Source organism: Miscanthus floridulus, chromosome 8 (genome assembly GCF_019320115.1).
Source record: "Miscanthus floridulus cultivar M001 chromosome 8, ASM1932011v1, whole genome shotgun sequence".
NCBI classification, from domain to species: domain Eukaryota; kingdom Viridiplantae; phylum Streptophyta; class Magnoliopsida; order Poales; family Poaceae; genus Miscanthus; species Miscanthus floridulus.
Genome location: NC_089587.1, coordinates 75,080,476 through 75,094,529, shown reverse-complemented (window position 1 = coordinate 75,094,529; position 14,054 = coordinate 75,080,476). Strand labels below are relative to the sequence as shown.

General features: G+C 44.5%; 1 protein-coding gene across 1 annotated transcript; it reads left to right on the top strand.

Moving 5' to 3' along the window:
• Positions 1–4: 4 nt before the first annotated feature.
• On the top strand, positions 5–5,011 carry LOC136476705 (probable E3 ubiquitin ligase SUD1). Its single transcript, XM_066474638.1, has 9 exons — positions 5–549; positions 741–1,241; positions 1,385–1,972; positions 2,074–2,264; positions 2,370–2,660; positions 3,482–3,639; positions 3,735–3,898; positions 3,980–4,126; positions 4,325–5,011. The coding sequence occupies exons 1-9, from the start codon at positions 331–333 to the stop codon at positions 4,709–4,711; spliced, it is 2,646 nt and encodes an 881-aa protein (XP_066330735.1). The 5' UTR covers positions 5–330; the 3' UTR covers positions 4,712–5,011.
• The last annotated feature ends 9,043 nt before the right edge of the window (positions 5,012–14,054 follow it).

The following is a 14,054-nucleotide window of genomic DNA, read 5'->3' as shown; positions in this document are numbered from 1 at the left end:
TTCAGTGCTGGTGCAGTGAAAAATCCACAGCGAATGAAGTATCTCAAAGTGCATCAACTTGAAAATTGATTCACTGTTGACGTTCAATTTTTTTTCCCTGGGAAAAAGAAAATCAGTCAGTTTTCTTTCTTTCTTGGAAAACAAGAAACCAGAAAAAAAAAAGGAATGACCGAGAGGGGCAGGCTAGCAGGCCCACGGCCCACGGCCCACGGCCCGCTCCCTCCCTGTCCTGTCCACGAGGCAGAGGCAGAGAGGCAAGGCGGCAGAGGTAGGTGCTTCCTCTCCCGAGGCCGATACCCGGGGAGTGGGGAACGGTACGGCTGACTCACCATGGCCGACGCGGCGATCGCCCCTTTCCTGCCCGGCGAAGCGGAAGGCGACGACGAGGACGCGTGCCGCATCTGCCACCTCCCGGCAGAGGCGGGCCGGCCCCTGCGCCACCCCTGCGCCTGCCGCGGAAGCATCAGGTTCGTCCACGACGACTGCCTGCTCCGATGGCTGTCCTCGCGACGTGGCTTCAGCTCGGCATCGTCATCACCCAGATGCGAGGTGAGGTTGTGTTGCTCATCGTCGGCGCGAGCAATTAGTTACATCACCCTTCGAATCGCCGCCTCGATTGTGGGGGTTTTAGGCGCCTGATGCTGCTGCTGCTTCTGCTTCTGCTTCGGTTCACTTCGATATTGCTTGTGATGGGGTTGAATGAATCGATCGATGAACCAATCCAATCCAATGTCTTTCAGGTGTGCAAGCGCCCCATCTCCATCGCCCCCATCTACGCCGCAAACGCTCCCATCAGGCTGCCCCTCCCCGAGTTCATGCTTGGCCTCGCCAACAAGCTCATGTCCTGGCTGCTCCTGCTCCTCTCCCTCCTCTTCGCCATCTGCGTCTGGGAGTTCATCATGCCGCTCACCACCCTCTGGGTCTGGCGCCTCGCCCTCTCCAGGACCTCCGCACAAGTGCGCCGCCTCCTCTCCCTCCGCACCTCCGCCTTATTCAGGCCCTACGCCATGAGGTTCATGCCCTCGACGGACACTGTCCTTGCCTGCGTCTCCATCAGAAGAGCCTTCCTCAGAGAGCTCCCCAACCTTAGGCAGCTCAACGCCCCTGCCAGAGTCGCTGCTGATGCCCTTGCTCCCCTTGCGCTCTGGGTGGCGCGCCTCGAAGCTCACCTGCAGCACCGCTTTGGAGGCTTGGATACTTTGCAGGTCCTTGCGCTACACACCGTCGAAGCAGCCCTGATGGTATGGTTTGGATCTATTTGTCACCTAGTATTCACTACTATTACTCCTACTTGTTTTCCTTCCAGAAAATGCAATTTAATTTAATTTAATTTAATTAATCTCTCTTCTGACAATAATGTCTCTGTCTGCTAACTCATTATCAGGTGGTAATAGGTGATGTGGCATTTGCTTTTCTGCTTGGGTTTCTCCCCTTCTCACTGGGAAGGATACTATTATGCTGCATGTCGTGTTTCACCTCTGGCACTCTGGATATAACACACTCCTCCACTTCAACAACATCAGTGCTTTTAGTTGGATATGGGCTTATCCTTGTGGCGGCTCTGCTCTCTACTGCCTTGCATACTTTCCAGCAATACTCTAGGGGCGAGCAACTTACCATCACAGTTTATTTCGATGCCTTAACCGACTTGGTGTGCTGGCTATTTAGCCCTCTTAAGATGCTGCCTAGCATACATGTAATGCTCGGTAGGACAGGCACTTTCTTGCAGCACTTCTTCAGGGGGATCATAAGTTTAGCAAATATTTCTCTTAATCTCACAGTGATTCTTGTAATATGGCCTTTGCTCTTTGGCTGGTCGCTTGATATCTACACTTCAAAATTGTTTGGTGTGGAAATACCCCAGAAGCTCCAACTTCTATTTGCTTCATCATTTGCTTCTACTGCTCTTCACTGGCTTATTGGATGTATCTGTTTGCTGCTGCACTCATTACTTCCCAGTCTTCTTCGCCCGGTATGTCGTACTATAGCTCTTCGTTCAGCATTTGAGTATGTGTGTTGTTTTCTTGTCTCAGAAACTGACCAGCACTATGTGTGTGTTATGCGTGTCACTAGGCATTGAGGCTAGGTACCCCTTTTGTCCACACTACTGGAGGCAAAATCAAGATTGGGGAACCATTCTGCAAGTTCTTTTTCAAGATTGTTCCCGGTCTTTTTCTCAGCCTTATCTATGTTGCGATGGTCATTCTTGTCCCTGTTGAAATTGCTTTCCGTTTGGTACCTACCATGTTCCCGCTAGACATCACGTAAGTTCTTTATGCTAATTTTTCATCGTGGCAAGAGGTATTTGCCAGCCTTTGTCATCTCATGTCATTTGCTTATTTATCTTAATTCATGTTTGCAACTTGCAGCTACTTTGATCCTCCAACGGGCACAGTACTTTGGCAACCAACACGAAACTATGCAGAGTTACTATCTGGTTTTCTTCTTCTGAAGCTTCTAATCTGCAATGCACTCGAATACCTTGAGCCTATTCTGCTTGTGAAGAAGGTACTGCGGTATTGGTTTGCCAGTACCGGACAGGCTCTTGGTTTGTCTGATTTATTGACTGCCCAACCTGATGGTGCTGGTGAATCTGAAGCTGGGAATAGTGTCACACCAAAAGATCAGTATGGTAGGCCTGCTGAGGCTAAGGATAAAAGGTACCCCATCTGTTTGAATTGAATTAGTATTCATGTTAGAGCTGGATTAGTCATATGTGTGATTTTGAACAATAAAGGTGCCTATTCGGTTGAAAGGAAGGTAATTTGCAACATTTTTATGAAAAGAACTTTCCATTCCCATGTTGCAAATAGTCGTGTCATAATTTTATTTGGATTTCATTTGGCAATCTCAATCTTACCATGCTAAACCTAGTGTACAAGGAAACACAAGTGAGCAGAGCACCACATCATCTTGAATATATTTGCTCTTTGATAGTCATTCAATGCCCTGAAGGCCTCTTTAGATCTGGAGATTAGAAAATTCCCGTTTAAAGTGTTAGTTAATCCTATGTGGGTCTTTGACATAGTGTTGTGTCAGCCTTTGTTTGTCAGTCTTAGACATGTCAGATAGAGTTGCACAAGGTCATCATTTTTTTTTGAGGGGCAACCGGGGGAGGGGTGGGGGGAGAAGTTCCCCACCTGATTCTTATTAATGGCCCAAAACGGCCCACATTTTTTACACAAGATTTACAAAGGCACACAGTTAGCCTACCCCAACTTGTTTGGGACTTAAAGGCTTTGTTGTTGTTGTATTTACAAAGGCACACAGCGCACAGGTGCACAGAGAAGGCCATCAGTTTGGCTCGTAGTCATGCTCTGTCTTAGTTTGTTAGTCAGTTGATCTGCAATTTTCTCTTAATCTCCTGTTTATTTGTTCTCCTCATTCGCTTTATTTAATCAACAAATGTTACATATCAAGAGGAGTCGGGCACAGAGTTTGTTCTGGACATTTATCCCCTTTTTTTGGCACAATGTACCAGGAGATCTCTTGCTGTTCGATTGGCACTACTCATGGTGCCAGCGTGGCTTACTGTTGTCATGTTCATTGCTGCTCTACTTGTTGCTCCAGTCTCAGCTGGACGTGCATTGTTGTTTGCCATCCCTCAGTTGCCAGTAGCAGGTGCTTTGAAGTCCAATGGTAATGATTGTTCACCAAAGCTCAGTAGATCTACATTGTGGATTAAGTTCATATGTTAGATTGTTTGGGCTTTACTTGTGCATTTTTTCCTTCAGATATTTTTGCTTTTGCTGTCGGATTCTGCGTCTTGTCGACTATTATTGCTGCCTCTAGAGATGTCTTTGCTTATGTGACCTCTGGGAGAACACGCCTTCTGTCGTCTATAATCTGCAGTCGGGTTATAACTGCTTTGAAGAGTGCTCCGCTTTTGTTCCTATGGGTGAGTTATCTGAGGTGGTTTCATTATTAGTTTTTCTGCTTTCTGGTTGATTCAGCTCAGTGACTTTCTATATGTTGTCAGGTTGTCGTCATTCCCTTTCTAATCGGATTGTTGGTTGATTGTCTACTGATATTACCCTTCGTGGTGCCCACTGATGAAGTTCCAGTTTTCGATTTCTTCTGCACTTGGTTCTTGGGGTCGCAATTGCTGAAATTCTGGACTAAGTTGGTGAGCTGCAACTTTTCTTTGTTGCTTTCCTGACCTTGTTAGTTTGAAACAGTTGGATCAGCAAAACTGGTTCCTGACCACCTTTACGGTAGCTTGTAGCTAATTTACATACTATTATTACCATTATTTGGTTGGGTTATAGCCAGGTTCACTAATGAGCGATGCAACTACTTTGGTTTTATTGTTTCTGATCTGAAGGTTGGTTGGACAAGGGTCGCACCTTTCCTGGCCTGTTTCATCGACGAAAGGTGGGATCGGAAGCTAACTCAGGCAAGGGAGGATGGGTTTTCAGGGCTCAGGGCATTGTGGGTCTTGCGAGATGTTTTGATGCCAATCACTGTCAAGCTACTGTCTGCTCTCTGTGTTCCTTACGTGCTTGCAAAAGGCGTGGCACCAAGATTCGGCTACTCCGCTGACGTGAACTCTGTAGTGCTTCGTTTTGCATGGCTGGGCAGCCTTGCCATGTGTGCGCTCTGTTATCTAGCTAAGGTACTCTCCAGGTTTGTTGTCAGACTCCATGATTCTATCAGGGATGAGCGCTATCTCATCGGGCAGAGGTTGCAGAACTACGTGGACAATATGTAGCTCAAGTTTCTTTAGTGTCAAACAGGGGTTAGGGTCAGATATTATATACATGTAGTGTAATAGATATTCTGCAGAGTGGGTGATATACTGGTATTAGGCTATTAGCAGCGATTAGTGCACAAACTGGAGAGAGAGAGAGTGTGTGTGCGCGCGCGCGTGAGCGAGAGAGAGAGCCTGTACAGGTGGTTGTACTCCCTGCCTCCGGGAGGACACACCTCGAAACTTGCATTGTAAATAGTTTTCCAAGAAAAGGCTGCATCAAACCGTGACCGATGGAATAGAAGTTACATCACCTTGAAAGAGCCCTGAATTTTATTGTGTACTAGAATCATGCTCATGCATTGCACGGCAGCACAAATTTTTGCCCACGCTTATAGAGACGGAGTTGATCATTTTAAAAAAAAATATTAAAAGTTAATAAGTGATTTTGCATTCGGAACCCTAAACTATTTTCAAATAAAGACGGGATCCTACTCTGTCACATGAGGGAGGTCCACAGAATTGGGGATGCTAAGCTGTGGCAGTGCCGATCCTGCTTGGTCTTCTTGGCTAGGGTTTAGTTGGATTTGCAGACGATGGCGACCACAAATTGTCGGTGGCATGATAGCACGCTTTGTACAAGAATTGATGAAGGACGTGATCGAGCGGGAGTCTTGATTCTGCGTGTGGACGATCCGGAGTGAGTGGGGTGATGGCATCTGCACGAGTGGGTCAAGCGGGGCGGGGCGACAATGGCGATCACGCTATGTATTTTTTTAGTTGTAGAGATATATGCTCTTGCGTTGCACAGGAGCCTCAAATTTTTGTCAAGCCTACGACCAACGACACCATTAACACTTGATAGGGTTTTTGTTCAAAAATCGCTAATGGGGTGATGGAGTCAAACAAGTTTTTTTAAATCCTGAATTCCTCTAGGCTTTAGTTTAGGAAGAGAAATTTTCGGATATCCTATTCTAAACTTCGGAGAATCTATATCTACTTAATTTTGCTAGTTCTATATCTTATCCCGTATCCGCACACTATTGGATTCAGATTATTCGTATCCGTATATATATTAAAAGTGTTCTCGATATCTACAAAATTCAGAGTCAGAGGAGTGGAAAATTTTTGACACCACTTTGACCTCTAAAATTATCACATACAGACTAGAATTAATAATTAATTAGTGAACAAGAGCATACCCACCCCGCCCGGTCTGTTATGCATGGTTTTGCATGCGGCCCGGTGCGACCCATGGGAGGCACGGTAGTTTCTTTTTTTTTTTGGACTCTAGGCATGGTAGTTTCCTTTTTTTTTTACCGTGGGTCTACCCCTGGCTATTTTCCTTTTTTTTTATTTGCTTTCCTTTTTCTTTTCGATTTGATTTCCTTTTTTTCATTGGAGACGGGTTTGTACGCAGGAGCGACGGGTGACGGAGTGATTAGCGGGGCCAGCGACGAAGCCAGGAATCGACGAAGCCAGGGCTGGCTTCCTCTTCTTCTTCCTCCAGCCCCTCCTTGCCTTCTTCTTCCTCCTCATGGCGGTAGCCCGGGCTAAGCCCGGGCTCCATGTAAATCATGGCCGTAGGAGGGCTGGAGCACGGGTAGCCCCCCGCTGGCTTCGTCGCTGAGCGGGGCCTCCAACGATGACATTAGTTATTTTTTTAGGTGTAATAGATAATAGATATGAATTTCTTATACTTGGATTAAAAGAAGGCCACCGAGATTTTTTTTTCCTCAAGAAGACTTTCTCACACATATAGAAAAAACCTTTAATCCCTGCCTCATCTATACACATCGGCACCATATCCCATGTGAAACTGAGCCAGACATTAGACCTGAAAACCCCCGAATCCCCTACCTCATCCATACACAGCGGCACCCGTGAAACTGAACAAGAGCTGGACATTAGACCTGTGCTTTAACGTGAGATAGACAAGAAGATTTTTTTTTTACAACGCGCAAACCTGCACATGCAAGGTGGGGAGTCGACTCCCAGCCTGGAGCTTCCCGCTACGTTAGCTGCCAACCGAGCTAATAACTCGTCCGCTATACTTGGATCGTCAATTCTGTGTGCTTTTGAATGTTGCCAAAATTCTCGATAGACCACTGAAAAAGTTCCTATGACATTTATACCATCGCATTAGTTCTTTTTTTCTCTCTCGGTACCACTGCTGTCCAAAGTTCATTCATATAACGTCCGTCAAGTATAGAGGGTAAAACAACGATTTTGCCCTTGGTTCACCTCCATTGCAAAGTAGTTTTTTGGGTTCTTTATTTGCCACTGCAAGGGCTGGATCCGATTTCGTTGTTACTCACTCTTACATAAACGGCCGGTTAGCGTTTCGATTGCACATAGTCTTTAAGTGAATCAGACCAGTTTAGACACTGGTTCGGTATTTTAGCAGTTCGACCGCTGGTCCAGTCCGGTCTTAATAACTATGCCTCAGATGTTCGAAGACTCCCGCGACCCTTTTCTAAGGGGTCCTGGTCCATAGATCACTGCTCTCTGCTTGTTTTCCGGTTCCGTTCATGCTTCATGGTCTATATCGCACGTTCTTTTTTCTACTAGGTAAATGCCCGTGCGTTGCAACGGGAACACATAATACCATGATAACATATGTATGGGTGTGTTATACTGCTATCTAAAATAGATACCACAATCATAATGTTCCAATCAATTTTAAATAAGTCTTCACGAAAGATAGATAGTTAAAATATAACTCTAAATTTGAATGCAAAATTGAAACATCAACATCAATTGTCGCATTACTTCATGCCTACGATACGCGAAAGATAAGCTTGCACTTCTTTAGGAATCAAGTGCTACGGAAAGATAATCATAACAAGTTTGTGTTTCACAATATATGTTTTACAATATATTCTACAATTAAAAATCTAATCTCTCAATAGTTCGACTAAGAGAACGTGCTTTGCACAAATACCAAGCTGCAGTTGGTCACCAATCAATGATGATCCAGAAGATTTTCTAGTCCAAGATGCGGCGTCTGACTTCTTGCAGCTGAAACATGCAGATGGCTGAAGCTATAGTTAGAAGTATCCTGTATATAAGTTGTTTGTTAATTTTTAAAGTTAAAGTACCATTGATATCCTAAAAAATATGTATCGATGCGTGATGCATTACCTCTTTTATGGAGTTAGAACCTCTTTATATACGATATTCTTTGTGAATATATCATTTGTCGCTTTCTTCTTTCTATTCACTTTCCCTTTCCCCTTGTTCACGTCCTTCTCAGCAGCCGGCACGGCTAGGATCCTAATGTTCGATCTTGCCGTAGCTCTTGATAGCACCACATACAATTGGCCGTGCGAGAACACTGGTTCTGGCAAGTATACCCCGATGTTAGGGATAGTCTGCGCCTGCGACTTGTTAACGGTCATCGCGAAGCTGAGCCGTTTAGGGAACTGCTTTTGCTTAAATTGAAAAGGGAACATATCATCGTCCGACGGACATAAGGGTATACGAGGTAGAAAAATCAGCTTTCCAGCGTGCTGTCCCAATACAATTTCCACGTCTATGGTATTCTTTTAAAACCCCTGTATGATAAGCCTGGTACCATTATAAAGTCCGTTCGTAGGGTCAATGCTCCTAAGCAATATTACCAGACAACCAATCTTCAGCTTCAACACATGTGGAGGTAGACCATTGGGTGTTAAAGTGTTAAGGAATTCCTTAGGGTAGTAGTTGTGCGGATCATCCACCGCACAGTCAAAACTATGATACACCATCTCTTTCCCATGGAAACGACCTATTATCTTCATATTAATCATATCAACCCAGTCGTTCTGCGTAGATAAGATCGCTCGAGAGGTGATATAATCTTTGCTTGACATATTCGCATTGAGGTTAGGGAATATGCAGTCAATTAGAGTATCAAGGTCACTATCTTCCCCGGTGTGTGGTACACATATATCATGAGGAAGACGGATTTCATCATCAACAGTCGCCTCCTCAGATCCTCCACCGACGCGCAACAAGTATTCTGCAAACCACGGGTGTAACAGAACCGACCAAATCATAAGAACATAAGTACAAAAAACAATCACCGAAGCGATCAAATTCCTGTACTTAAGCTCCCATAATCCCGGTAGTCCGAAAATCACGAAGGATTTCAACCAACTCTCGACATACAAACCAAGATCGTAGTGATTCAACACAACACATCATCCGTTACAACATTTCATAATAAGCATTCGGATTGCATCCATCAGAGTTCAAATAACATATTACAAACCAAGTTTAAGTGTGCGGAAGCAACATAGTTTAGTACAAAACATCATGGTTTTCAAATACATTGCCAAGTCTGAGTCATGTCCCACAAAAGCATTATCAGGTACGAGAACTAGTAGAGACCGCGCCCAACGGTCTAGTCTTCATCCCCAGCTGGGAGAAGGCAGTACTTGCAGCAATCAAAGTAGAACTGGTCATCTGCAACAGGTGGGAGATAAACACTGAGTACGAGAAGGTACTCAGCTAGACTTACCCATCAAAAACCAGAAATAAAAGACACCAAGGATCATGCAAGGCTTTTCAGGTGGGCTAGCTTGACACAGTTGCAGAAAAGAGCTTATGATTATAGTAACCAATTTAAACTTAGCATCAAGCTTATCATCATTTACCTGTCCACTAGATTAGCACCTATACTAGAGCACTCACTTATTAGGAGCAAACAATATTAACCATAGCAGGTATAATAAGGCTGTCATCATCATATCATCAATTCTGAACCATTATGTTATTTAGTGTATCTACATTGGAGATAAGCCCATCAAGTTCTCACTAACCGGGAGAGACGGCGACTCGAATCGAATTATAACTCAGCTGAGGGGGTATTCCTAACTCTCACCCTGGCATACTTAGCAAGGGTAGCCGTGGGTTACCTTTGGGACATCTCAGGAACCAAATTCGTGGGTTCGATCAACGCCAGCACTCTCAGGGATTACCCTTCTGCCAGGACGATCAGGACTTTTAAATCACCTGCCCTTGGACTCACGCCTACGACTCCCTTCCGAGGCGCACTTTATACTTATCGACTCCCGGCTTGAGGTGAGCTACTCAGCTTCGTGGTCGGTCTTCGGACACGGCCAACTAAGAGAGAGGCATGCGTTCAACATGAACAGGAAAGGCTCCAAGAATCAGTCCTTAAGCAACACAGACGGAGTCACTACAAATCGGCAAGCCTCCGCCCGGTCTTCATTTCAAATTAAGACTGGTTCTTTTCCACGATAGCAAATATAACCAACCGTGCCATATGTATCTTCCTATATCTCGCAGGTGACAGGAAATCACCCGACTTCTACCGTGTTTAAGCAGGGCTAAGCACTACACGAGCCTGAGCTACATAGGATTTAGGGTGACAATATCTGGACAAGGATTGGGTAACCAATGCAGCAAGTGTTTGCATCCAACACCTAAACTTAATGCAACAATATATATATGTAACAATAATACTGTAACTGCATTTCGGAAATTAGGAGGCTTAATATGCTCCGGGGCTTGCCTTTCACAAAGTTGCAAGGACGGTGATCCGGGCACTCAACGGCGACCTCGTCTGGCACTTCTCCTGAAGGCTGCACCTCCTGAACCTCCGGTGTCGGCTGCTGCTGTTCGTTCGGTTCCTCGAATTCCAGCAGTGTTACTCCCTCCGGTATACCTATTGCATGCCGATGCACGAGATAAATATCATGGATGCATAAGGAATGACATGATGCTCATGATGAATGAATCACAGTAAGTGTTTACGAAAGCATCACTGGACACTCGTTTACCGAGTAAAATAGCTCTATTCAAATCACTTTAAGCATGTATCTAACTTAACTTAAGGAACAAGATCAACTTACCTAACTTGCATAACCTAAGATAAAGATGCTCATCTTCAGTTAAAGGCCTAACACCTAGGAACATTACCACAAACTTAGAAATAGTAAAGGCATACATAAATCAACATTTAAAGTTTCATATGCACACAAGTAGTCCCTTAATTCAATCACAACAAGAGTTATACAAATCCAAATGACTTGCATGAGGACATTCTGGAAAGCTTATGAAATTCTCTACAAATTATTTGTAAACATCAAAGCATGATTCTTACATTAATCAAATCGAATTCCAGTAAACCTAGAATCTGTCCAGAAATGATAGGGTTACTAAATTAATTATTTAATGATGATGCAAAAGCATAATTGGACCAAGCCAAGTTAACCAACTTGTTGCACATACCAGAGAAACACTAGAAAGTATAGTGCCAACTTCTAAATAAATTATTTAATATCCTTTTCACATTTATTTAGTTAATTAGGTGATTAAAGCAATATATAGTAAAACTGTTCATAAAAATCTACAAAAATTATAGTAGCTATCTCATGCTTCACATAGACTACCATAAAAATTTCAAAGCCATTGGGCAAGCAGAACTTGCTGTACCCAAAATAACAGGTGGCAAGCCTATTTTTAGCATAATTAGGAAACCCTAATGAAAAGTGTCAAGCAATAGATTTCACATTTTTCCTAGCATCATTATAGCATAAGAACCTTACTCACCAAATTTTACCTATACTAGATCTATAGAAAAATTATGAAAATTCACACAAGATCCATCCATTGATAAAAAGAAATTCTATAACTCAAAAACTATACATGCACTAGCTCTAAAATTTTAACCAGAGCTTCTACTAAGCAGTAATAGATTACCCACAAAAGTTCATAATTTTTGGACCACAAAAACTCAAGATAAAATTCAAACAAGATTGCATGCATCTAAAAACACATTTCAAAGTCCTATTTTATTCATCCAAAATTTCTAAAACATGTGCTCATATAATATTTTTATTAAATACTAGACCTTACTAGGAACTCAACAAAATTTGAACCATAACATTTGGATCTACCAAACTTGAGTTACACATTTTTGAATCTATACATAAATCTTGTGAAAAACAATTAAACAAAACAAAAAAGGAAAACCTAACTCTACTGCTGGGCCAGCCCGAAGGTCACGGCGGCCCACAACTCACGCTGGCGCGGCCCAAACATGACGCGGCCCACGCCGGCTCCCGCCTCCGCATCGGAGACTAACCGAGGGGACCCGCGCGACAGAGAGAGAAACAGGGGAGGCGGCGTTTGATGGCGCGGCGGTGGTCTTGCTCGCCGACGGCGAGGACTCCGGTGATACCGAGGACACCTACGTGATCACCGTGATGAGGGGGTTCGATTGGTGCTACCAGCTAGAGCTACGACCTAGCGGAGGGAGCTTATCGTCGGTGATGGTGGCACGACAAAGCTCCGGCACGAGCTGTCGGCGACGTTGAGCCACGGCTGGCCCCACCGAGCTCGGTACGAGCTTCAGAAGGACCCTACCGTGCTACACAAGCCAAGAAAATGGGACAGGAAGGTTCCTAGCTACCTCGGCCATGGTGGTCTCAGCTCCGGCGAGGTCACGCCCATGGCGGTGATGGCGGAAGTGGCCAAAGCGCCCTTACCACGACTCAAACGGCTCGGAGAAGAGGTGGAGGACGTAGAGGCGAACACGGCGGAGCTACGGTGAAGACGTCGCGCGCGTTTTTGCGGCGGTGAGCAAGCAAGGCGACGGCGGAGCAATGGTGGAGCGGTGGCTCCACTGCTTCTGCGCTTCGACTGAGTGGAGTAGGCGAAGGAGGAGGGAGTAAGAGTGAATGGAGAGGCAAGAGGATGCGGCTTCAAGTGGAGAACACCGACAGCGGGTTCAGGCCAGCCACGACGCGTGGCCTGGGCGGTCAGTCGGCCATCGACACGCGGCACCACGCGGCCGTCGAATTCTGAATCGGTAGAGCACTATAGAGTCTGAATTTTTCGTTTCAGTAACCAATTGAACCGACTGACAGGCGATGTTTGACAGGGATTATCTCCTAAACCGTGACGTATTAGTGAAAGAAATGAACATGAAAGTTATAGCCCGTACTTCCATCTTCAATTTCTATTTAAAAACCAAGGACTAATTCACAACAGATACAGAGTAAAATCAAGCCAAAGATTTCTCAATCACACTGAAATTACAGTCATGACTTAGAATATTTTTCATTGTTGAAATCAGCATGAAATTCTGACTTGTGGGCCATGTTTGAGCATGTTCCACACATTTTCATGAGTTGGTCATAAAACAACTTTTGTTCCTTGATAAATTGGCTACAACTTTGGTAAAGAGTGCATAGCCATGCAAGGTCTCTAAGTTGGTCTTTTGAATCAATCAAACAGTGCCACTCTAGGGGTCAATTCAAGTCAAACCTTTCCTAAAGGGCAATTTTGTCATTTTGATCTACATGAACAATGTTCAAACAATTACCCTAAGTGTAGTTAAGATATATTAGACCATGACCAACCACTTTACACCATTGTTATACCAATCCAAATGATCACATGTGATGAAACAACAAAACAAGCAATTCACCAAATGTTGCAATGCAATGTTTCACATGTTTCATGACCTTGTTGTCATTTTGTACTTGTCACATTACTACCATGTTGCCATGTTTCAAAGTATGAGAATTTCATGTTACATTCACATGTTGCACTACTACCATTCTAAGCAATCAAGCATGAAACACACACAATTGAAAATGTTGCATATGCATGTTTCAGTAATAATGACACGCTGAGATAGATGATGCACATGTTTATGAAATGAAATGCAATTAGTGGAAGCCAAACACCTAGGGTGTTACAACGGGTCGCTCTTTGCCCTCATTTGCGCACCAGTTTTAGGTGTTGCATGGAATCCCAAAGGTACGACATAAGCAGTGAGGCACCGACCACCTAAGCCCTCGACCCTCTCCGAACAACGGGAAGAACCAGTCTGAAATCTCCACCGAACACCACGGTCTTCCCACCGAATGACAGCTCTGGTCGGTCCATTATATCACGGAGACTGTTGTCCAACGCCTCAATAGACTACCTCTTTGTCATGCTAGCCTCGTCCCAAATAATGAGAGATGATGCTCAAAGCAGCTTGGCAGTACCACTCTGTTTCATGAAGGTGCAAAAGGGCCCATTATCAATAGTGAGGGGAATCTTGAAGCGTGAGTGGGTGGTTCTACCAGTAGGCATTATTGAGGCTACGACACCAGATGTAGATGTTACCACAACAATCTTTTTCTGACTACGTATAGTAGCGAGAAGTGCTCTGTATAGATAAGTCTTTCCGGTCCAGCCAGGACCATCCACAAAGAGGAGACCCCCATCCTTGGTATCAACCGAGGACATGATCTCATCTTATGCAGCCCGTTGCTCCTTGTTAAGGGTGTCTGACAGAGCCACATCATCCTCGTTAGCCTCAATACTAGCCTCCTCAAAAATCTCTCTAGGAATATCA